At 42.0% G+C, this 25888-nt stretch overlaps 2 protein-coding genes across 12 annotated transcripts in view; both read left to right on the top strand.

The window, feature by feature from the left end:
- Positions 1 to 18656, top strand: part of COMMD6 (COMM domain containing 6) — a 28781-nt gene extending 10125 nt beyond the window's left edge. For 2 of the 5 annotated variants that reach the window (XM_073346941.1, XM_073346923.1), the window contains one exon: positions 1232 to 2246. In XM_073346941.1, coding sequence (XP_073203042.1) covers positions 1232 to 1282 — 51 coding nt within the window. In that variant the 3' untranslated portion in view covers positions 1283 to 2246. Of the gene's footprint in view, positions 1 to 1231; positions 2247 to 10653; positions 12455 to 14065 lie in introns of those variants that run through there. The other 3 variants (XR_012159290.1, XR_012159291.1, XM_073346948.1) reach the window with 3 other exon arrangements.
- An 811-nt stretch (positions 18657 to 19467) lies between these two features.
- TBC1D4 (TBC1 domain family member 4) overlaps positions 19468 to 25888 on the top strand; it is a 159255-nt gene continuing 152834 nt past the window's right edge. For 2 of the 7 annotated variants that reach the window (XM_073346901.2, XM_073346893.2), the window contains exon 1: positions 19468 to 20633. In XM_073346901.2, coding sequence (XP_073203002.1) covers positions 20169 to 20633 — 465 coding nt within the window. In that variant the 5' untranslated portion in view covers positions 19468 to 20168. The remainder of the gene's footprint in view (positions 20634 to 25888) is intronic. The other 5 variants (XM_073346876.2, XM_073346840.2, XM_073346866.2 and 2 more) reach the window with 4 other exon arrangements.

Genomic DNA, 25888 nt, shown 5'->3' with positions numbered 1-25888 from the left:
ATCACTAGGAACAATGCCATTTAAAAAATAGCACTTCACTCTGAGGTAGGAGGATGTTACTAGTGCTATAAATGAAAAAAAATCCAAGGGGAGGGGGTGTTTACTTTGTGTAGTTGGTTTCACTGTGGTCTCCCATATAATCAGGTAGTCAGTCACATTCTCTTTCTTGATTTGTGTGAGTCTTTCATGCAACAACCAAGTAACAGAGTAGTAAAAAAATATGGCTGCAAAGCCACAAAAATTGGCTGGGGTTCTCTGGGGAGGTGTAATACCTGAAACATTGTTTTTAAATGACTAGTCGTCAAGTTGATTCTATTCCTCTAAGGCTGAAAAATCTTGGCTCTTCATATAAAATGTTGTACGCTCCTTTTTGCTGGCATTTGTGGACCTACTGTAACAGCCATTAAAGGAAGGTTTTATTTTGGTTTATTGGTGGATTCCCTCCCCCCTGAAATGTTCCAGCTCTGGTGCCCCACTGTGTTCTTCTATTGCCATATCTTCTGTTCAGTCACAGCATACCTGCACCCCAGTACAATTTTACTATTCTCCTCCTTCCTCCCCCCCCCCCCCACTGCAATCTTATCATAGTGGTCCTTAATTCCTTTGCCTATAGCTGAAAACCTGGGTGGTGGTGGTGAGAGCTTTTGTTTAGCTATCAGTTCAGTTATATTAAAGGGTCATTACATCTCCTTTGTTTTTAAACTAAACTTCTACAAGGCTAACTATCAATAAATCCCTTTAGTGAAAAATGTATTAAAAAGGCAAGGGATGACTGGTGATTTTTCTGAATCTAGATCTGCTCGAGTCTCAACTCTGTAGATTGGAAACTATTTAATATATTGCTGTTCAATTGCTATGTGAAAGGGACACTGTAAACTGAATATCGAGGTTATTTCAAACTGGGAATAAAAATACTTTCAGGTATTACTCCTATCAATTTCTGTGGTCTTACAACCACATTTTCCCACTTCTAAAACATTTTTTTTCTCTCCTGTTTCCAAAGGCATAAGACAAAACCACACAAATATGGCATCAGACTATAATGAAAGTGACTTTACACAAAGTGCTGACTAATGCATAAAGCAAACTGGAATAAAGTTCTCATATTTTAGATACTATAATCTTGGGTGCTATTTGTAAACATAGGGAAAAAATTCCAACAAGAAGCTGTTGGCTTTAACTACAATGCAAATTGTTAAAGTGCAGTTTAATATTGCCTCTTCTTTTTCAGGACTTCTTCAGACATTTCAAGGAAATGGCAGCTGTTCTTGAAACAGTTTGAGCAAAACTGTTTAAATACTTAAAAGACACACTTTACTTGATCCAAATAAGCCTTCCTATCTTGCACAAGTAATTAAGTGTCAATGTTTAAGTAAGGTATGTATTCTCATGGTCCTGTCAAGAATATTTTTCAATATCTTCCTCTTTTTTTGGATCACACTGAAAGCTTTTTTTATTTATGTAACTTTTTGTTCTAAATATATGAAAGAACAAACTCTTGCAAGGTGGTAATCCGAGTAAAAGTGTATTTAGCTCTATTCAGGCAGAACATTGTGACATATCCTTAGCTATGTAACAACCTCAGACTTTTCCTACTGTTCAACAGCAGAAGCTACATACTGTATATAAACTCGGCCATGTGGAAACACCCATGAAAATGCTAACTGAGGAGACTACTGGAAGAAGTGTAAACCCTATGTTTACACTTTTCTCTATAAAATCAATGATGCCATTGGTGTGCACATGGAATCAATTATATCATTATCTACGTAGAGTACATAAAATTACAGTCAGCAAGCATATTGTTAGCCATGAGTAGTGTCATCAAACTGACAAATTCCAGTTGTATCAAGTAGGTTAGAAGCCTGATTTTTACTCCCTTTTGTTAATTATTGGAGAACATCTTCATCATTCTATTAATAAAAGAGTAGTATCACTGAAATATTTCCATAAATCTGGATTTACCGTCTCTTATTGTAGGAAAATATCTCTAGTAACAGAGTCTAAAATCTTAGTTCTGTGCAGGGAAGTTAACATTGACTAAGCAGAACTTATAGGTAAGTTTACATTTAAAAAAAGTGAATGTGTGTTAAATATGTTTGCAGCACATAAATACAGTTGATAGCACATTATTTTGTTGCTCATGTATGTTCTGTAGTAAATTCAACTTTAAACTTGTGGCATGTACTTACTATTCTGATCAGCAGATTTTGTTTCCTAATTAAACTGGAAGCTTGATGCAGTTGCATCACTTGGTCTTCTGAACTGGAAATTTCAAGTCAAGAAATGGAAACTTAAGGTCAGCCTCAACTAAACAAATCACATGCAACATTATTAAGAGTCCGACAGACTCTTTGAGCTGCAGTACTCTTTCTGGTAGGAGTCCACAGGACTGCATTGCTGTCTGTCCAGAGACTAGTTGTCCTGGTCAGTCAGCAGTAAGATTCTGACTTAGTGGCCATCTGTGATCAAGAATGAGGGTAACTTCAAATATGGAATAATCCAGCTTTCCATTTTGGAACGTCTTCATATAAACAGAATAATTTAAAATGGAAGATTACAACTAAATGGAATTAGACATACGGAAAACAAAATATTCTGATATGTAATGAGAATGCTGCAGGTATTCAAATCAGATCATGCTTTGCTTGTGCAATGGAGCAAATAAGTCCTGTATGAAAACCGAATGGGTGAGGGTTACCGGACTGAGGCTTAGTCTTGATAATAAGACCAGATGAAAATAGGCTGAAAGCAATGGGGAAAAAATTGGCAACAGTCATGTATGTGCTACTGAAAGAGGGGTTGCATCCACCATTTGACCTAGTTTCACAATATTGAAGGTGGTTGGAACAAGAGCTGCTTTTAAAAGATCAAGTAGCAGTGCCAAAAGGTGGTTTTTTTGTTTTTTAAATCTAGAAGTGGCTAGAAGAGTTCAAGCTCTTCTTCTGATGCAGCTTTTGCTATCATCATCCTTTCCTTTTGTCACCTCAGGACAATATGATTGTAATGCAGTCCATGTTGTGGGTACACTCTGGAACCATTCAAACTCAAGGTTGTGCAGAGTGTGTCTGCTCCTTTGAGCATAGTGCAGGGAGCACAGCACCAATACTCAGAGTTGCACTGGATTCCAGATGAACTGCAAGGTGATGGGTTTAACCTTTCAAACTAAATAGTTTGGGACCTGGAACCTTACTTGAGAGACTATCTGTGCAGTTCAGATCAGTAGGCATGTGCAAGTGGCACTTAATTGATCTGAAAATGAGAGGCGGCTGCTTGCAGAATATTCTCTGGGAGAGGGCCTGGCCTCTAGAATGTACTTCCTTCCTCATTCTTCCAGAGCCTGGGTTTGTCAGCCTGGGCATACCCCAAAGTCCACTTTTTATGAGCCTTCAGGGAGATGGTTGGTACAGAGTCTCATCACATGGTCAGTTGAAGGATTTCTAGAAGAGCTTACATTGGTGTTTGTAATTGAAGCCTATTGTTTTGTGTTTTAGGTGACTGCATTTAAGAGTTTTGGGGACCGTTGTTAAACATGTGCATAGGTGACAAAAGTAAAATAAAAACAAGTAACCAGATGAACCACAAATTTTGGGGTGACACTTGATACTTAAATTGCTGTTACAGACTCTAGTCAGACTTTGTGTAGCTGATAATGTTTGTGCTGATATTGGAACATGAGTGGAGAAAAGATGCTTTGGTTATTGATGCCTTTTTGTCCAGCAACATTAAACTAGCATTAATAGCAGCTTCTCCAAGTGAAGACTGGCAGACCTGTGCAGTTGGAGCAATTTGCAGTAACCCTATTCCCAGTAGAGACGGGGAAATGTTCGTACCATTATACAAGGCACTGGTGAAACATTGGGAATACCATGTGCAATTCTGGTCTCCTATCTTTAAGGAAGAGATGAGTTCAAACTGGAAGAGGTGCAGAGAAGGGCTACTAGGATGATCAGAGGAATGGAAAATCTGCTTTATCAGAGGAGACTCAGAGCTTGGCTTGTTTAGCTTAACCAAAAGAAGGCTGAGGGGAGATATGATTGCTCTAAGTATATTGCAGGGGTCAGTACCAGGGAGGGAGAGGAGTTATTTCAGTTAAGCACAAGAACAAATGCATATCAACTGGCCAACAACTTTAGGCTCAAAATTAGGCGAAGGTTTCTAACCATCACTGGAGTAAAGTTCTGGAATAGCCTTCCAAGAGGAGCAGTGGGGGCAAAAAACTTAACAGGCTTCAAGGCTGAGCTTGATAAGTTTATGGAGGGGATGGTATGATAGGATTGCCTGCAATGGCATGTGGCCCATTTTGCCAGTAGCAAAAATCCCCAACAGCTGGATTTGGGACACTAGAAGGGGGGGGCTCCCAGTTATTACAGGGAATTCTTTCCCAGGTATCTGACTGGTGGGTCTTGCCCACAAATGCAGGGTCTAATTGATTGCCATATTTGCAGTTGGAAAGGAATTTCCCCCTGGGTCAGATTGACACAGACCCTGGTGTTTTTTCACCTTCCTCTGCAGCATGGGCCACTTACAGTTTTAAACTAGTGTAAATGGTGAATTCTCTATAACTTGAAGTGTTTAAACCATGATTTGAGGACTTCAGAAACTCAGCCTTAGTTGAGGGGTTATATTTCAGGAGTTGGTGGGTGAAGTTCTATGTTCTGCAGTGTGCAGGTCAGAATAGATCATGATTTGTCCCTTGTGGCCTTAAAGTCAGAGTCTAAAACTGTCACATTATGGCAACCTGAGACAATAATGCCAGAAACATTAATGAATACTTTGTGAAACATCCCTGCATGCCAGGATATTGAAATTTGTTAGAAGAACCCCAGAAGCCTGTGTCTGGTATGACTGTTCTGATAAATCTCAGTGAACACCTTTTTGATTTATATTGTTTTAAATAGATGGTGACTGAGAGTTGGCTGTTGAGGTAAATCTCAGATGTTTTATTCAGTCATCTGTAAGAATTACAGCATTAAACAATGGAGCAATTAAATACTCAAATTGTTTTAGAAATTGAATTGTGTGGAATAGTGATACTGGCAAGTTAGACAAAAGCAACTTTTTACTGTTGTGCCTGTGTAGAACCAGATTTGTAGCAGAATAAAGAATCACATCTTGTCTTTAATATTACTTTCCATTTTAATACAGATTTCTATACCATGCATTTTTGTATGTTTACAAACTAAGTTATTAAATATTTGGACAACAAATTTAAAAGTGGTCTATATTCATGACCATGCTTATTTGTTGCATGAAAGTCTATCTTGACTTCCTTGAGCACACAAACACCTTTTTTTAATAAAACAAAAGACAGGTAGTCTAACTAAACTTCTCTCCAAACTGAATTAGATAAAACTTGCCAAATTCTTCCATCTATTTATCTTGCTGATCACACACAAATGAGTAGGGAAATAGAGGAATTCAAAGCTAAATTCCAAAGACTACAAGGATTATTTACACCACTGAGAAATATGTTGGAAATGCACTATATGAGCTTGGAAAATGATATAGGCACAGACTCCCTGGATGCTTTGGGGCTGGAGCACCCATGGGGGGGAAAAATAGTGGCTGCTCCGCACCTACCAGCAGTGCCCCCAACCAGCTCCCTCTCCCCCCGTACCTCCCACCCCCCAGTGGGCCTCACCCATCAGCTCCTCCTTCTCCCTCTAGGTGCCTCACACTGACTGTGATCAGCTGTTCAGGGGTGTTCAAGAAGTGCTAGAGGAATAGGAGTGGGGGGCAGAAAGGTGGGGGTGGGTGGGAAGAGGCAAGAGCTTGGAGCAAAGCAGGAGTCAAGCACTCCCCGCAGCAACTAAAAGACAGCACCTCTGGAAAAGGGAGAGGCATAAGAGACTGAAATTAGCAGGGTCTGTATTTAAAGATTTTTATTTTTTTTAATTTGAACTGAATAAAAGACCACATTAGCATTGCTCAGTTCTTGTCTGACTTTAACATTTTATAAGGGAGGGCAGGGAATATCAGTCTTATGCAAGGAACTGTACTTAAAGAAATGTGGTTGGGTGGAGGAAGAGAAATGTGGCTGTTAAAGTAAACCAGTGTTCTGTCTTCACAGCACTACTACACTTGCAAACTCTTACTGGACAATGAGGATGTCTTCTCCAAAGAGCATCTGCATTAAGGCCTAGATTACCCTTCTGACCACTTGCTCCTGGGCATGTCCCAGTTTCATCCAGATCATGGCCAAAGCAAAAACATGGCTCCATTTAGTCTTAGTCAAGGTCCCCAAAATGGCATTGCCTTTCTTTCTTTCTAAATTGCATTCTGAACAGATAGTTATGTGTCTGAAATAGCTCCTGGCCTTTTTAGCTTTCCTCTTTCCACGTTTCTCCTGCTGTTTTGAATGACTTCTGGATTATTTTTCTTCAGAAATATTAGCTTGTATTTTATTTTCCAAGCTTGATAAACTTTTCTGCTCATATTTTCTAACCATTCTAGCTCTCTTTAATTTCTCCTTCCTGACGCAAATATGAAGGGCAGTTTCTAATCTTTTGCATAGGAGTGCAGAGTTCTTCTACTTAGCTACTATAACTAGTTTAGGGGGCCCAGATTCATAAAGGTACTTTGCTTATGAAGAGAGGGAATTTAAACTGGGATCTGCCGTGCTTTAATTACTAGATTGTGGGATATTCTGATGTGGGTCCCTCTGTTTCTCCTATTGAAGTTGTTCTATTTCAGTTAAGTCATTTAATAATTAAATAGTCATTAGGCTACAGAGAGTGAGAATCACTCTACAGTTCAGCAGTTAAAGCACTTACCTGAGCTGTGGCAATTCCTGTTCAAATCCCTTCTCAGGCAGAGGAGTGACTTGAACTGTGGGTCTCCCACATCCCAGGTGAGTACCCTAACCACTGCTCTAAAGGTTATAAAAGAGGTTCTGCTCTCCCTGACCATTTTATATGGAGATAAAGGTCTGCCTAATTCATTGCAAGAAATACCCTAGGTGCCTAAAAGAAAAGGAGTACTAGTGGCACCTTAGATATATAGGGGTGTGTGTGTATGTGTGTGTGTGTGTGTGTGTATATATATATTTTTATTTATTTGAGTATAAGGTGCCTAAGCTTATATATATAGGTATAAAATAACCAATTTATTTGAGCATAAGGTGCCTAAGCTGTTTGTCTCCAGGAGAGGAGTTCCTGGATGTGGATGGCTAGCAAAGATAGGCATCTCCCTACAGCACAGATTTAAGCACTGATCTTCATGAGAGGGGTGGGTCTTAGGACACACCCCCTGTCATTGGCATCTCCCATTGACTAGTTTAGGCAGCTCCCTGCCTCCTATGCTGGCCTTTTTGGATTATAGTCTAAAATGTGTCTCTCCCTATTCATTCTATAGGGAGCCTGGGCACTTAACTCAGGCTTTGTGGATCACATTGTTCCAGTGATTTTTCTAGACATGTAAAAGTCAGGTGTTGTGCTCAGCATCATGATGCCTACATCCCTTTGTGAAGCTGGGCCTAGAACCCTCTATAAAGATGCTGAGTAATTACAGCTGACTCCTGGTAGTAGGTGGGGCTTGTTAGCTCTATCCAGGCTACCAAAGTTGTTAGAATGGCCCTTTCTGGGGCACAGAGAAGATCCTAAGGCTTATTCTTGTACTGCTCTGCTCCTCTCCACAACTCTGCCTGTTATTACCTTTTATTTACAGTCCTTCAGCCATTTTCAATCCATGTGGTAATGTGTGTCCTAATCAATTTGATTTAATTTTGAGTCAAATGTCATGAGATCTACCACATACTTTACTAAAAGCAAAATACGTGAAATCTGTGCTGCCACCACACACTCTCTTAAATTAAAAAAAGCAATTGTGTCTGGGAAGACTTGTTCTTAAGGAAGCTAACCTACTTTTAGTATTTTTGACTCTAATCATATAGAAATTCAGATTTTTATCATGTTTTAAGTATGTTTCATGTTACTTTGAGGGATTGAGAGAGAACTTTGTGGAGGGTAACGACTTGGATCACTTTCTCTCCTCAAAAGTTTCACACCACTTCCTCTTCAGTCTTTTGAAAAATCCTTTGTTCTCCAGGACTTTTTAAAAAATAGTCAGTGGTTCAATTAGGCTATTAGCTAATGAGCTTAATCCTGGATGTGTGTTCTCTGGATCCACTGGTTTACATTCCCTTACCTGTTCCTTATCAAAATTTTATGTTTTGGAAGTTCCTACTTCCTAATTGTCAATCTTCCCTTATTTTTCTTGTTAAAGACACTTTTTAAAAGAAACTACCTCTGAATTCCTTCCCCTCCCCCTTTTTAATGAGTCTTCTTACTGTCCAGTTCTACATTCCCTCCTTAAATTACAGTAGGTAAGATTTTCAAAAATGGGTGTCTAAATCTTTATTTCGGCATGTAAGCAAGAGGTCTGATCTCAAAAAGCCTAAGCATCTAGAAGGTCCCACGGATAGCAGTGAGGCTGCTAGCAGTGTGGACCTTTTGAAAACCAGGCCTCTTGTTCAGGTGTTGCTCTGAATATATGTTATGTTGAACAGTTTCTGATTTATATACCTCTGTTTATGTTGTTTGCGAAATAGAAATCAGGTTATAATTTAATTTTCTGTTGTAAGAGAACAGTTTTTCAGATCTAAGTTAGTTATTTCAGCAGACATCTCTCATTGAAGTCAGTGGCAAAAACTGATGCTGACTTGAATGGAAACAAGGTTGAGCCCTAATTTAGCAAATGGTTTACTAGTCTGCTCATAAAATTCTGGAGCAAATTGCCTATCAATTGGAAATCAAAATGTAAAAAGCCCATTTGGTCCATTTCATTAAGCAGCCTTTGAAATAGAGCAGATATGTGCACTTGGAGAGCTGCCTAAAAAAATATTGCTGTTTAAAGGGATGACTGTTTGTCTCTGAATATGTCCATACCAAAGCCTCCTAAAACAGTGTAGTTTGAGAATATGCTGACAGATTCTCTGAAATGACTTTTTTTTTTTTTTTTTAAGGCTCTAAGGCAGTGGTGGTGGGGAATATACTGCCTCTTGAACTGAGAGTCATGGGATACTCCTAATGTTAATAGATTTCAGCTTTTTGTCTCTTCGCTACTAGTGATTGGGTCAGTTTGGGAATCTGGATATTATCTGTCGGCTGTCAGGAGCTACTATTTATGAGCTTTTGCAGGTTTTCTAGTTACTTTTCCTGGTCAGGTAGCTGAGAATGGTACTGAGTAAACTCCATCCTGTTTCACCTGGCATCCCAGTAACTTCTTGTTAAGAATGAGTGAGTGTCATCCTTCCCAAACAGTCTATTAGTGTTATACGTATATACGCAATGGCATGTGGTAATGTAAAATGGAAATATTTTATTAACTTCATACTGTATGTGCAAAGGTCCAGTTAAATAGCACACAAATTATTTTGAAGCAATGAGTTTTTTAATACACTTTTTGATTTAAAAAAAATAGGGGGAACCATTAGTTTTAGTTCACTTGCTGTGGTGCTACATCATAAGGTTGCCTATTCTATGACTGGTAGCAGTCACTAGGTGACAGGTTTCAGAGGGGTAGCCATGTTAGTCTGTATCAGCAAAAACAACGAGGAGTCCTTGTGGCACCTGAGAGCAGAGGTGGGCAAACTATGGTCCGCGGCCCACATCAGGGGACAGGGAATGGGGGAGAGGGGGCGGGGGTTGGATAGGCATGGGAGTCCCAGGAGGTGTGGGGGTGGAATAAGGGGTAGGGTCTGCGGGGGGGCGGTTAGGGGCGGGTGTTCCCGGGAGAGGGTGTTCGGGGACAAGGAGCAGGGGAGGTTGGATAGGTCAGGGATTCTGAGGGGGGCAGGAAGTAGGAGGGGGTGGTGGCCAGGCTATTTGGGCCCTCTATACAATTTCAGAACCCTGATGTGGCCCTCTGGCCAAAAAGTTTGCCCACCCCTGCCTTAGAGACTAAAATTTATTTGGGCATAAGCTTTTGTGGGCTATAACCCACAACTCATGTACTGTTTATTTATACCTGCCTATTGTATTTTTTCCACTCCATACAGCTGATGAAGTGGGTTATAGCCACAAGAGCTTGTGCCCAAATACATTTCTTAGTCTCTAAGGTGCCACAAGGACTCCTCATTGTTTTAGTCACTAGGTGGTGCTGTTACACAGTGTAAGAAATGTTTCTTATGTAAACAAGAGTGAGTCTTTGACTAAGTACTGTGGTGTTAGTGTTGCAGTGCAGTAGTCCTTTGAGAGATGCTGTGGCAGACAATGGAGAGTTCACTCTGCTGTATTTTTTATGGGTGGAGGCATTTCCTGAGATAGACTAGCTTCTTGGGAAGCTGAGTGGGGTTGGGCTGAGAAGAAGGGATTGATTGCCTGCATGCTGTTTGTAATTACCTGTTACAAAACTAGTGTGCAGATGCAAATAAAGCAAGTTACATTTGGAATATACCCAGACTCTGCCATTGATTTCTCCTCCACTGGGAAATTGTCCTGTAAGACTCCACAATTCTGCTACTATTTGGCAAAGTTGATGTTAACAGTGGGACACTGGTGTTGAAAGAAGGGATCACACTATTTATAAATGTCTGTCCTAGTGCTCCTTGTTTCTTCCGGGAGACTATTTCTCAGTCTAACATTACTTTTTAGAATTTTTCCCAATGCTCAACCTAAATTTCCCTTTGCTTGGTTTTATCCTATTTTATAGTTTTATCTCAAGTATACCAATACAAGTAAACCCAAAACTACATGAGATCTACCTATCTTGTACTCCTGTGGGTCCTGCATTCTTCCAGGATTTTGTACCTGTAGTATGTCATATATGGATCACTTCTGAAGAAACCTTTGTAAATGTGGGTTTAGTTTTATATCTTCTCTCTTGCTTACTTAAATTTATTTAAAATTCACACACATTTCCAGCTGCATCTACAAAATATTAATAAAAATCCAATGCCTTAATGATAAAATAAATACTGTGCATTGCAGTAAAAGTGTGATATACTGTAACTTAAAAAAAGTTTAAGATGCTAATAGCCTCTGCCTGTGGGGCAGAATGGGGAGCAAGGCTCCAGATCCCTCCTAAATTTCAAGGTGAGGCTGGGCAGCCAGGCCCTGGCAGAGAGAAGTGGACTCCAGGAGCTGCAGAATTTCCATTCACTGTAGCAGTTGGTATTTTGGCCCTTCCTCTTTTATTTTTTCTCCTCATATAATATTCAAGTGGCTGAAGAAAGGCACAGGGATTAAGTGATATATCCCTCATGTGCTCCAAACAGCAATGGTGAGGAATGTAGAAGCAGAGTTCTCCTTGCAGCAATAAAAATAGTATACCTGTGTGTGGCGGCCATCTAGCAGCCTGTTTACTCCCAGACTCAGAGAGGGCTGAAAATTTTAATAAGCAGAGCTAGCCTTAACATATTTTGGGGGGAGGGAGGCACTGCAAAACAGCATTTCACCATATTCCCACTCCACAGCCATAACAGATCCACCAGGATCACAATTGCATGCACAAGGCCAGGCTAAACATTCTGGGGACAGTTAATGGGAAGGCTCTTTGGAATCTACTCTAAACATAACTGACTCACATTATATATGGTGAGTGTCTGTGGAGTGGGAGATGTTTTGGTCCTCCACACCCTCCTACTGCAGAAATAGTCCAGCTACTTGTTCCATTAAGCTCTTATAATTAACTTGCATTGGTTTACATTTTCACAGCTGTATTTACTAGAAACTTTCTTTTGTAAACAAAAGCTAATATTCATCTTTGGTGGCCTCAAAGCCTGTGCTGTTAATGCGGCTCATGGGGCCATCTTTGACTAAATAACGGCAGAAAACATTGCTGCTGCTTAAATCAAATGTCTCCTTGAAGCAAACAGATTTAATATTTGAATGTGTATTTTCATTAGTGTTGTTTTAAATTGATTGTGTATACACTGAACATAGAAATCCTAACCAGGATCCCTGGGGCTTTGGAGACTTAGCCTATCAGTCTTTTAAAACAAGATAAGATGATGAATTTAATAAAAAGTTCAGTGAAAAACAATGTCTAGATCTTATATGTTACTTGAGGGTGACCCAAGACTAAAAATGAAATTGATGTAGTTCAAAATAATGCAAATAAGTGATTGGACTCTGGAATACATGTGGGTTGAGAGAGGATGCTATTTTCTAGATGGGTGATAGATAAGGAGATATCCCAATTATTATTAATGGACATATCACAGAATTAAGGTATTCTGGTCTGATGTGATTATGGTTATACATAAAATATAGGAGTATAAACAAACATCTTTGTCTAGTTGTTCTTTAATACTTTTTTCCACACTTAATGCAGCTAAAAACATAACCATTGCTGGTTAAGGGCTTGGTATAAGGCAGGTGTTCCCAAAATTAGTTCACCGCTTGTTCAGGTTAAGCCCCTGGCAGGTTGCGAGATGCTTTGCTTACCTGAGTGTCCACAGTATAATTCATTCTACTTTCATATGCTGCAGTTCACTGTTCTTGGCCAATGGGAGCTTCAGGAAGTGGCACGTGTCGGGCCGCTGCTTCCTGCAACTCCCATTGCCTGGGAACAGTGAACTGCGGCATGTGAAAGTAGAATGAATTACTCTGAAATCTATAATTTCAGTATAACAGCCGTGTTAGTCTGTATTCGCAAAAAGAAAAGGAGTACTTGTGGCACCTTAGAGACTAACCAATTTATTTGAGCATGAGCTTTCGTGAGCTACAGCACATGCTCAAATAAATTGGTTAGTCTCTAAGGTGCCACAAGTACTCCTTTTCTTTTTACTGAAATTATAATTCATTAAAGAAATGCTACTTGAAGGGTTGGTTGAAATATAGTTGTCAGGAAGAGAAACATTAAGGAGTGTGAGACAATAGGTCCTCAAACTAATTAACTTAGAGCTCCTACTGAGCTAGGAGATTGGTAAACGTTAGTATGCAAATAAGATATGTATGTATATTTCTCAGTTTCTGCTTTTTTTTGTCTCATGTTAAATTGGCTTTGGCTTATCTGTATAAATAAGTTAGCTTGAGCCTCAGCGAGGGGCTCACATACCTGGGTGCACTAGCAAAGCGCTTTACTAATAAACAGAGTGGTCTGACAAATTATGTGAATCCTGAATCTGACTTTGACAGGCAACTGGGAGCTGCAAGCACCTGTACTTGCGGACACTCAGGTAAACAAAGCATCTCGCGGCCTGTCGGGGTTTACCCTGAACAAGCGGTGAATCAAGTTTGGGAACCCCAGTCTAAGGCTTGGTCTCATTTAAGTTAGTGAAAACTGCAGTTTCTCAGCACCTTGCAAGATCAAGTTCTGCGAGAGTGGTTTTAAGGAAGTGGAAATCCAATACTGATGCATGGAGATGGCTGAAGTAGTGTCATGTGAAGACCTAGCATATTGAGTTAATGAGGGATTGTCTGAATCTTCTTCTTTATCATCAGAACTTATTTGCTTCATTAAACAGAAAAAAGAGAGCCATCCTAATAGTGTCTAAATGAAGTTGCTCCAATAAAAGATATTACCTCACGTGCCTTGTATCTCACATCATGGGATCAATATGACTACACCAACACTGCAAACAATGGCAGATACTGAATTTTGTCATCTGAAATAAAAACTCCAGATGGGACTGGAGATCTTAGTCTTACGACTCAAATTTCCCCCAGATAAAGCTTAAGCAGATCTGAGATGAAAGAATCAGGTCACAAGAGTTTATAGAGATTTTTGCAGCCTCTTGACAGCACCAGTCTTTGGGTGAACAGTAGGTTACTTCAAAAGCCTATTTCCTAAGCATCACTGGTAGTTAGCTACATGGATTAACATAAGACAATTGCCTATCTCCAAGAATACGCAGGTGATTTGCTACACACTTCAAAGAGAAATTAAGACCGTGGTATCAAACATTTAAATGTTAACATCTCCTTTTGATCTCTGAATTAACAGAATACAGCTACAGAGAGGAACTGTTTGGTTATGTTGTTAACCTCTAACAATATACATGTAAACACACAAAACATCTAATATGTCACTAAAGGTTGAATCAGGGTCAATTAGTCTGCAAGTTGCTTAAACCTTTTTGGCCCAGCATCACAAGAGTAATTATCTTTACATATTTCAGATCCTGGGGTATATGGCTTTCTTCCCAAGAGGTTCAGAAATGGGCATAGATGTGACTTGCAAGCTTCCTACCTCTGGAGCTCCTAAAGGCAGCAGGGGATCTGACTGTAGCCTTCTCTACACCTTCAGGAGTTGGTGTTTGGGCCAGCTCTTGCATTGTTGGAAGCTGGTGATGACTGCTTTGGTGACCGCGTCATTGAGGTGCCAGGCCTGCACTGGGGAATGGCAGTTAATGGCAAGTCTACACTCCAGCCTAAGTCAATATAACTTACATTGCTCAGGGGTGTGAACCTCCACCCATGAGCAACAAGTTTTGCACTGTTCACACCAGCGCTATGTTGGCGGGAGACGCTCTCCTGTCAGCATACCACATCTTTACCAGATGCATTACAGCAGCACAGCTCAGAGCCAACGTAGCACCTAAGGCAGCGTCACAGATAATGACATCCTTTGAGTAGAGTTCTTTGTAATGCTCAATCCATCAGTCAAGTTGTTTTTGCCTGTCAGTTAATATGGTATCATCTTTTGCTTTTAGGTTTGCGGTCTTTTTACAAGATGGACCGAGTGCTTCTTTAATTGCACTATAGGTACCACAAAGGTCCCCTCTTTCAAACAGATCAGAATCTTTCTGCACAGGTCTTGCCAATACTTCTGGGCAGGTTTCAGAGTAACAGCCGTGTTAGTCTGTATTCGCAAAAAGGTGCCACAAGTACTCCTTTTCTTTTTACTTCTGGGCACTTTCTTTGGTGGCTTTCTGAACCTCAGCCTTACCCTCTTTAAACTTGAGAGTTCTGGTCTTAGGTGGTTGTTAAAGTAAAGTTAGGTGAGGATTTTTTCCCCCCCATAAGTGGGAGCAGCAGATGTTCAGATGCTGCAAACCAATCAAGATGTTTTTTCTCTGTTGTTCCAAAGACATCCTTGGCAGTAACCAGTATCATCTTATTAAATTTTTCCCATGAGGTGTCAAAATCAGGGGAATCAGGTTGATCATTTTAAAAAACGAGCTCATGCACACATTGAAACTTTGCACAAGTATCAGAATCCTTCATGTTAGTGATGTTGAGGTAAGGTTTACCTTTTCGCTTTGCATAACAGATCTTTTTATGATGCAATTGGAGCTTGGCCCTCAAAAGAGCATGCTCAAGTGTCACAATCAGCACTAGGCATTGATTGAACGTGCAATACATTGCAAATGTTTCTGCGACAGATCAGGATGAGATCAAGCTGATGCCCATGTGCTGAGTGAGGGTGCCTCCATATCACCTTTCTGCGGCTGCTGCCACCTGCCAGCAAAATAGGTGCTTGGGACTATCTGCTCACAAAAGGCACAAAGCTCAAGAACAGCTGGCCCTTTCTGTTGAGGCTACCTGTGCTGTATTGACCAATGATGTGTCCCCTGTGCTCCCAATCCTTATCCACACAAGTGAGTCTGTCCCCGGAAAAAAAATTCTTAATTATTTATTCCAGCTGAAAATAAAACTCATCTTTTTGCTGTTTGGAATAATCAAGTGTTGGGCCATAAATGGACAGAAGAGTCAGTCACACAGAGTTTGTGTTTGTATCCAGCTGCATGATCCTCTCATTGATAGGTACTGGAGGGGTACATACACTGAGGACAGACTTCTTGACAGCATATCCAACATCACGTATCATTAATTCATTGTCAGGTTTCCCAGATGAGTAGAACTGATAATTTCTCAGATCCAATTTCTGAAAGCCTCATCTCATTGAGGGCTGCAATATCAATGCCCAATTGATGTAGTTCTCTATCAGTTAGAATCTTCCAGTTCAAGTCTGGTTAACATAGTATGAACATTTCAGCAAGCACTGATTAGTTTAGAGCCTGGAAAGAAATTGGAAGGGAGCTTTTTAAACCCACCGTTCTTAGTGCCTTCCCCAGATTGGGGCAAGCAGGCCACCCCTAAATAGGGCTGCTTGGAGATTTGAGCCACTGCTAAACACCTGGGTCCTTCTCCACCAGAACGAGCAACTGTTGAGCACCACCAGCTTAGGTTAAAACTTCCCCAAGACATAAATTCCTTTCCTTGTCCTTGGACGGTATTGCTGCCACCACCAAGTGAATTAAACAAACATTTAGGGAGGGCCACTTGGAGTCCTATCCCCACAAAATATCCCCCCAAGCCTCTTCACCCCATTTCCAGGGGAGGCTTGAGAATAATATATTAACCAACTAGTTACAATGTGAGCGCAGACCAAATCCCTGGGTTTTTAGTACACTGAACATTAATCGGGTTCTTAAATAAGATTTTTTTTTTTTAAAAGTAAAAGAATGGCACCTGCAAAATCAGGATGGAAGGTAACTTTACAGGGTAAATAAAAAGACTTAAAACACAGGATTCCCCTCTGACTCTGCTTCCCAGTTACAAAACAGGAATGAAATTACCTCTTAGCATAGGGAAAATTCACAAGCTAAAAGAAAAGATAATCTAACACATTTCCTTGCCTTACTTACAATTTTTTAAATTTTAGATGCTCATTTTAGGTATGTTTTTAGGAGATGTTTTTCCTGTCTGGACCCTCTCTCTCTTCGAGAAGGAACACACAAAGAGAGCACAAACAAAACCTCCCCCTGATTTGAAAGTATTTTCTTTTCCCATTGGTCCTTCTGGTCAGGGGCCAACTAGGTTAATTGCACTGATTAACCCTTTACAGGTAAGGCGATTCTGTATCTTTGGCCAGGAGGGATTTTATGTTACTGCATACATAAGGGTTGTTACCCTTCCCTTTATATCTATGACAAGGCTCATCTGCTTTTCTGGGAACATTTCCTTCCCCCGTTGGTTCCACTATTCCACCCCTAAGCACTGCTCAGCCTGAAGCCGTTGGAGCTTCTCCTGATATTAACCGGCACCTGTCACTCGCCATTGCATCGCTGGCTGCACCATCTAAACATTCATTGGTGAATCCCAGGAAAGGGCCTGGCTCGATGCTGAAAGATGTGTAAAAGAATTAAGTTGAGAAGAGAGAGGACTGGTTTTGAAAACTGAAACTCTGGTAGCTGGATTAAAGGTTGAGAACTTAATTATCTCAAAAGTACTAATGTTTATGTAAATGTGTAGGTTTATAAAGAATTTAGCACTAAAAATAAATTGTGTGGATCAAAATAACCAAATCTAACATCACATTAAGCAAGTCAGCCAAATGAAACATTAAATCAACTAGCTTTACGTAAGTGGGCAGCAACACTAATAAAAAGATAAATCTCTGGCTATTTTACAGATGCTATACAAAGCCACACACATATATTAGAATAAACCCCAGAATTTCAATCTCAAGTTTCATATATTTCTAGTTTTCCCCATTTCTTCACCATCTGCCTTAGAGAAACATTCAATAAAACTGGAGTATGTCCTTAGGAGATGAAAGACACACCCTATCTATAATTGTATCTAAAATACAAAATGCTATTTTGTTGAGAAAACCAGCAAACAATAATTATTTGCAGTTTCTACTTTCCCAATTGAAAAGACTGCTTGCTCTTGTTGAGCAATATGGAGGTATGATTTGCTGCTGCTGCTTGCAGGAGGCACCTTTTCCAATCTCAGCCACTTTCAGAATTATATTTTAACAATGAGATTCATATGTTATTAGCCCTGCCTTCTCCCTTCCTGATTAACATTATTATTTATTATTTGTATTACTGCCTAAGTGCTGCCCTAGTCATATACCAGGACCCCACTGAGCTTGCCCAGAGTAGTATGGTAGCGTGTGGAATTCCGGTGTAGGAGACAGAAAATGAAACTGTCCATCAACAAAACAATATTGACTACATAAAGTAAAGAAACTCAAAAAAGGAAGAGTATATTTTTCTCTAATCTTTGTGTCTTCTAGTAACATGGGGGATTGTTTGTAACTATGTATTGTAAAAAATAATGTTAGTGAAACAGTTTTGTGCCACATCTGATACTTTCTACAAAAATACCACTATAGCCCTATTGAGATGAAGTGCATCCGATGAAGTGAGCTGTAGCTCACAAAAGCTTATGCTCAAATAAATTTGTTAGTCGCTAAGGTGCCACAAGTACTCCTTTCCTATTGAGATGTTAACTCTTGTCTGATTGGCCCATGATACCCATCCTCCATCACCCCCTTGTTACATTTTCAAACAAGCACCTTCATGCTTCCTCCCATACTGCACACACACTTTGGAGGAGTTCCCCATAAACATCTGCAAAACCAACTAATTTTTCTCCTTCAAACCCCTCCTTTCTGTGTTCTGAAAACAGTTAGGATGCTGTAGTGCTGTTCAATATTGTCTCACGATTCCCTTATACTCCCCTCTATCTGTATTAATTTGTTGTCTTATAGACTGTAAACTCTTTGCGGCAGGGGCTGTTTTTTGTTCTGTTTGTACAGTGTCTAGCACAAAGCTCCTAGCCACTACAGTAATGCAAATAATAAATAATAATCCACTGCTCAGTGTGTGTTACAAGTCCTTGAGTCAGGATGTTAAGCTGTTGAATTCCCCAGCATGAAAGACTGCTTCTTTAGTTCAAGTTGTAGATACTTAAGCTTTCAGCTCCAGAAGTTCCTGGTTCAAGCAACTGTGTTGGTCAAGATGGTAACCATTACACTATATTACTATGAACTAACTAGGGCTTGAAGCTATTGCTATTTGATACCACAAACGTGTACAAAAGGAAATAGTCAAGAAAAATATTTCAATGTCATGAACATGGGTTGTATGGGATTGAAAAGGAATTGTCCATATGTGTCTTCAAGCAAAAAAAAACAAAACAAAACCATTTGTGGTAGGTGGCAAATTTGACATCAAAAGAGGCATCATAACAAGAAAAATAAGCCTAAAAATCCAACACTCGCAAAAATGAAAATATTTAAGCAAAAAACAAAATAAAATTAAATGAAAATCTGACCTGAAAATCACTCAACAAAATATTTTTCTTTACCGTGTGGGGTATGCAAATTCCTCACAATACTGCAAACAAAACAGTTACATTAATGGGGGGCGAGGGAGGAACTGGTCAGGCACAAGGAGATAGCGAGCACGGCCCTGATCCATGAGGGCTCAGAGATCCGCCCGCACAGCTCAGCTTGCCGCATTGAATCTAATTATACTTGTTCTATCGCTCTGGATGTTTTCGACCCCAGTATTGGAAATAGAGATCCGGATTTTAAAGCCTATACATATTTCTATAATCCTTCTCTTCTATTCCCTGCTCCTTCTCGGATCTGCTCCGTTCCCTCACAGCTCAGCTCAGCTCCTTTCCCCCATACTGAGCCCTCCCTGCTCCTGTGGGTTTCAGGGAAACCCAGCCTCACAAGAGCTGAGGGAACAGTCCAGCACTGGTAAGAGGCAGCAGCCTCTCCTCCCTGGCGGGCATGTGCAGGCCCTTCACACATGCTCGTTGGGCTGCCCTTGGAGCGCGAGCATGTGCAGACGCAGAAGCAGGAAGGGCGCGCTCGGAGCCGGAGCGGAGCCTGTTCTTACACCTGGCGGGGCGGGAGGAAGAGCGGCGGGGGTGGGGGAGTGGACAGGCCACGTTTGGTTTTGTTTTGATTATGGGGCGGGCGAGTTCCCTCCTCCTTGGCGGGGGCAGGGAGTGGAGTGCGCCGGCTGGAGCGTAGCCCCTTCCCTCCGCCCCCAGAGCCACGAGGAAGAGGGAGAATCAGCCCCCTCCCTTCGCCTGCGCTCGCACTAGTGCTGACCCCGCATGGCTGGGGAAGGAGGCGGAGGCTCTGCACCAGCCGGGCGGCGGCGGCGGCGAGACAGCGGCGAGAAACAGCGCTTGCTTGCTTGCGCCGCTGCCTGCGGCGCGGGGGCTGCCGGCGGGGCTCGCTGGGGCCCTTGCAGCCCAGTGGGGGCGGAGGGGGTGTGACAGCCGCGAGCTCAGGCGTAGGAAGGCTGAGGGGCAGGAGCCGCTCCCGCCGAGTCCTGCCCTGCCAGTGTAGCGGGGGGAAGCCGAGCACGATGCACGGGTAGGGGGGCCCCGCTCCCCGGATCTGCTGTGCCTGCTTAGGCCCCTCTGACTGCCCCTGGGGGCCGCTCTCCCCTTGCCCCGGTCAGCGGCGGGAGGCTGCTCCGCAGCACTTTGCACCCCCCGGCTGCTGTCTGGGAACGTAGCATGGAGAAGCAGGGTCAGGACGAGACGCTCCCTCACCCCCTGGAGCCGGAGCCGCAGCCGGTGGGGAGGGCGATGGGGGAGAAGCGGTTCAAGCTGTGGTATGTGGGTTGGTCCTGCCTGGACAGACGGACCACGCTGCCCATGCTGCCCTGGCTGATGGCCGAGATCCGCAGGCGCAGCCAAAGGCAGGACCCTGGCGGACCCCTGGGTAGCTCGGTGCCCGCCCGGGAGGTGCTGCTGCTCCTGGGCTTCCCGAACCTCCGCTGCGTCCCCGCCACCTCCAGCGGCAGCCCGGGCAGCGCCAACCCGGCCGTCTTCATCTTCGAGCACAAGGCGCAGCACATCTCCCGCTTCATCCACAACAGCCACGACCTCACCTACTTCGCCTACCTGATCAAGGCGCAGCCCGACAACCCCGAGTCACAGGTGGCCTGCCACGTCTTCCGGGCCTCTGACCCCAACCAGGCAAGTGCTGGGGCTGCCCCGAGTAGGCGGCTTCTCGGGGGATAATAGGGTGGTGGGAACGTAGGTGATATATAGATTTCGCCCTCCCCCCAAACCCTCCCAGTGGGGGTGGGGAATAAAGAGGCTGCTCTTCAGAGACTATAGACATGGAGATCCTTCAGGGGCCACTAGTATATGGGCACTTGGACTGTCAAAGAGGGTAATAGAGAAAAGGACGGTATGGAGATGACTTCTTTGTGGAGCGCTTTGAGATCTAGGCAGTGGTATTATGGGCAGGATCCCTGGGATCAGTAGAGGGGACTGGGAAAAGGGAGGCTTTCTAGAGGGCTGTGGGTAGAGGGTCTTTTCAAAGGCTTTATTGCCCAAAGTGGAAGGAATATTCACAAAAGCTTCTAGTTAACTCTGCATTTGGGTGTGTATGGATCATAGTTCCGGTTCTTACACCAAGCTCACCCTGGGGGGTATTAATACAGAGGTGAGCAGCAAGCTTCATAATGCTGTGGGTGGTTGGCAGAACACTTTGTATCTATTTTTGTTCCATAATGTAGTGCATACCCAGGAGCTAGTTCATGGCCTCTCAACCTTTCCATAATGTGGACATGCAGAGTGGACCATCTCCACTTTTTCTTTCTCGTGGACCACCTGGTCTCATTCATGATCACATAACATCACTGTGGTAACCACAGCAATTGCTTCTGAAGAGAAGTAAAAATATTTAATGTATTTTAAATTGTCCTTAATGTGGCATAGCCCTTGGAAACCAGCAGAATAGCCAGCACTATGTGACCTATCTGCTCTTTACAGACCACCATAAACCATAACAGGACCATATTTCACTTTCAAGGCATGGTAAGGACACCTGGCTGTGCCAGGCACATTCAGGAGTGTTATAAAAAGTTTTATCTGGGAGGGGACATTGTTGAGCTGGTGCCATCTGAAAGAGCTAGCTAAAAGTATGTATTTTTGCAGGCTCTGTAGGAGGCTTTGGTTGTTGCATCTAATGCACAGAGGGCTCCTTTCTCCTGGCTATGCTAATCATGTGGGGAACAACAACTTTGACAAGTAGGGCCCATAATTATGTTAATATGGTAATGGCAGGAAAGCAATCTTTCAGTGATAGTATTTTATTTGAGCAACATGAGCAGCTCTCCCAGAGGTTTGCACAGATATATGGGGGTGGAGAGAATATGACTGGAGTCTGTTGAAGCCATTTAATCAGCACATCTAGATCTACTGAACAGATTTTTTTTGAAGTGAAGGGAGCAAGGGGGTGGCAGGAAAAAGGAGTGTAAAACAACTGACTGCCAAGGTTCTAGAATACTAACTTGGGTTTCAGCAAATTAAGTGCTCAAGATTAAAGAAGTAGTTAATGTGGAGTAGTGTAGGTGTATACATGGTACTAATTCATATACAGGGCTTGATGCAGCACACATCAAAGTCAACAGAAAGATTCCCTTTGACTTGAGTGAATGCTAAATCAGAAAAGGAGTACTTGTGGCACCTTAGAGACTAACCAATTTATTAGAGCATAAGCTTTCGTGAGCTACAGCTCACTTCATCAGATGCTTATGCTCTAATAAATTGGTTAGTCTCTAAGGTGCCACAAGTACTCCTTTTCTTTTTGCGAATACAGACTAACACGGCTGTTACTCTGAAATGCTAAATCAGAATCATTAAGTGCATCACCTATATAGATCCATGCTGGTCCTATTATTACGGGGACAGAAGGGAAATAACAGGGACAGAAGGGGGTTGTAAAATATCCATTCAATATTACTCCTTGTATGCCTGGCTCTTATTTCTTTCATTCTGTTTTGGATGCTACTTTTTATTGATCATTCACTATAGATTCTCCCCTGCCCTCCACAGAAGAAAACATAATAATTTGCACAAAATTAAATAAAAAAATTTGTTATATGCAAAGCACTCTTATGCTAGGGAATTAGAATGGATACTTTGATTGGAAGTTATTAACAGAAACAAATTTTGTTATAAAACACCTGCCCACTTTTGACTATGTATCATCTTAAGATATATCCTAGAAGTAAGATTTTTTTTTTTAAAGTTCTCACTTAATTAACCTCCAACTGGTAATAGTTTTATTCTTTGTCTTCAATGCCAATACTAAATAAAAATAAAACTCAACTGGTGTAGACACAGGGCTAGCCTTATGATTTGTAAAAAGAAAAGGAGTACTTGTGGCACCTTAGAGACTAACCAATTTATTTGAGCATAAGCTTTTGTGAGCTACAGCTCACTTCATCGGATGTATGCTGTGGAAAACCATCCAATGAAGTGAGCTGTAGCTCACGGAAGCTTATGCTCAAATAAATTGGTTAGTCTCTAAGATGCCACAAGTACTCCTTTTTTTTTTGCAAATACAGACTAACACGGCTGTTACTCTGAAACTTATGATTTGTGGAACTCCAAGCACATTAATGGCTTCAGTCTGCCCTGAGGGAGATCAGGCAGAAAGCTGTCTCCCTCCCCAGTTCTGCTGCCAGTGGGAGAGATTGGGCTAGCATGTTATTTGCCAAGTCTATACAGGTCTTAAGCAGTTAACCCGTAGCTCTGAGCAAACAGAATGAGGTGTGAGTTGCTGACTTGAAAAAGCACAGTTGAAAAAGCTGTCTCCTAGAATTACAAGTTCTACAACTGATAATATCCTTGCAGTTTCTCAAAAGATGGTAGAATATACAAGCATGGTTATCTGCAGTAGTTGAGCTGTGTGGTGTTTATGGTGTATGTTACCCTAAACAGTTTTTTATGCTCCTTTTTCAAGACTACTTTGCTTTCACTGTAAATGTTTGAGCTGTTAGTGCGAATAACAGGTCAAGTTATTCTGGAGTGGAGGAGGGGAGTCAGAGGAGTGTTGTAAAAAACAAAACAAAGAAACAAACCAAAAAAACCCAAAAACCTCAAACCAACGGTCTATGAACTGTAAAGGTAAAATAGTAATTTATGGACTTTCAAGAGAGCAGTGCTTAGTATCGTAGCTGAGACCAAACAATGGCAGATCTGGGAACAGAACACAAAAGCCAGTGCCTCCCAGCCTATTGCTCAGTCTACTAGTTATACCAGGGTGGCCAACCTGTGGCTCCGGAGCCACATGCGGCTCTTCAGAAGTTAATATATGGCTTCTTGTATAGCAGTGGCTCTCAAACTTTTGTACTGGTGACCCCTTTCACATAGCAAGTCTCTGAGTGCGACCCCCCCCACCTTATAAATTAAAAACACTTTTTTATATATTTAACACCATTATAAATGCTGGAGGCAAAGTGGGGTTTGGGGTGGAGGTTGACAGGTCGCAACCCCGCATGTAATAACCTTGTGAGCCCCGGGGGGTCCCGACCCTCCAGTTTGACAACCCCTGTTGTATAGGCACCAACTCCGGGGCTAGAGCTACAGGTGCCAACTTTCCAATCTGCCAGGGGGTGCTCACTGCTCAACCCCTGGCTCTGCCACAGGCCCTGCCCCCTCTCCACCTCTTTCCGCACCCTCCCCTGAGCCTGCCATGCCTTTGCTCCCCACCCCCCCACCCCCAGCCTCCTGCACACCATGAAACAGATGATCAGGAGGAAGGGGGAGGCGCTGATCGGTGGGGCTGCTGACATATTACTGTGGCTCTTTGGCAATGTACATTGGTAAAATCTGGCTCCTTTTCAGGCTCAGGTTGGCCACCCCTGAGTTAGACCATGCAGCCTCAGGCAGGCACACACCCCCATGTTGGAGCAAACAGCTGTCACTCACAGTAAAATGTTCAAAAGAGTGTATATTTGAATACGTAGCCTTTTTAGATTTTTCACCTGCACCAATGGTCCAGAAATTCCACGCAAACAACATGTGATTGTGCACCCTGAAATTTAATTGAAGGTTTTTTTTGTTTTTCTTTTTTGCCAGTTTCACCCAGTTCTGGCAGTGAAGTTTCCCCCCCCCCCCCCCCCACTCAGGGAATCCCATTTCCGAAGTACCACTTGTACAATGTCTTTGTTTCTCCTTCCTTTTATTTTTTAACAGATGTTACCATAAGCACCTGTTCCATAAAGGCCAGTTCTATACTGCAGCAGAGATCTAGAAAGGTTATTTACGATTGCTGAAGATTTAAAGATAGATCTTGAAAAATTTCACTGGGTGTCATTTGAAACACCCACTAGTCTTAGGCAGATCTGAAAAATATGGGGGTGGAGGGAGGGTTCTACCTGGATTCAGGGATAGTACTATAGCAAGAAGCCTAGCTGAGAAACTCTCAGCTGTGGGGATGACGGTGAATACTGAGATTTTTACAGGGTTTCTGTCCCTGGCCACTGCGGAGGATCTCAGTATTTTGCTCTCGCGCTGCTGGAAATGGGAGCGGGGAAGAGTCCCAGAACCTTCTGACTGATGGGCTTGGGAAGGAAAAAATCTGCTGCTCTTCTCTTCTCTTTCTGAAGAGCTGCAGTGCTTGCTGCCCCTCATACCTTTCCAAAGCAACAGCTGACTGAAATAGACTAGGATTCTTGTTCATTTCAGTGCTGGCTACTGAATAGCAGAGATGTTAGTTTCACACAGCTTTCACTTGGGAATAATTTAGGAGGCATGAAGTCTATCTGAGTCTTCAAGATGACAGCACTGTCTCACTTTATATTTAGAATGTTTTCTTCACAACTACTGAAACTAGAAGCTTTCAAAAAAAAATGAATGGAATCTAGAAATTGATGGTTTAGCCCCTACTTCCCTCTTTTCATCATCTGGGAAAGCCTCACATTGATCAGCAAAGTCTTCAAGCCCCACCTGAGCTCATAAAATGAAGTATACAAAGCAGGCATATTTGTTTTAAATGTGGAGTCTGAATACAAATCTTAATGGTATTTGACAATCATCTTAAATTTCTTAAAGTCACATACTACTTCCTTAGGAAAAGGTTCAGAGTCTGATTTGCTGTTTCACATGATGAAATAGAATTCTCATTTTCTTCATGAAACATGAACAAGACCAGTAACTTGTATACAAATACAAATCATTTGTAAACAATCTTATTGTTATGATTGATAGTTATTAGTGAAGACTGTTACACAATAATGACATTTCGTTCGTAGACAAGTACTTAGCTGACATTTTAAAAAATGTTACCATACGTTTTAGGTTTCATTTAAAGATCCTCGTAAAGAGTGATCAAAGTGTGTACCTCTAGCATTTCAAATGTAACCCAAGGACCGCATCAGCTGGGAAGAAGGAAATTTTCCACTGTACAGCCCTCTGTATAGCGAAGCGTTATC

Source organism: Lepidochelys kempii, chromosome 1 (genome assembly GCF_965140285.1).
Source record: "Lepidochelys kempii isolate rLepKem1 chromosome 1, rLepKem1.hap1, whole genome shotgun sequence".
Classification (NCBI taxonomy): Eukaryota; Metazoa; Chordata; order Testudines; family Cheloniidae; genus Lepidochelys; species Lepidochelys kempii.
The sequence above is the reverse complement of the archived record's forward strand: the minus strand, read 5'-3'. Positions and strand labels throughout refer to the sequence as shown.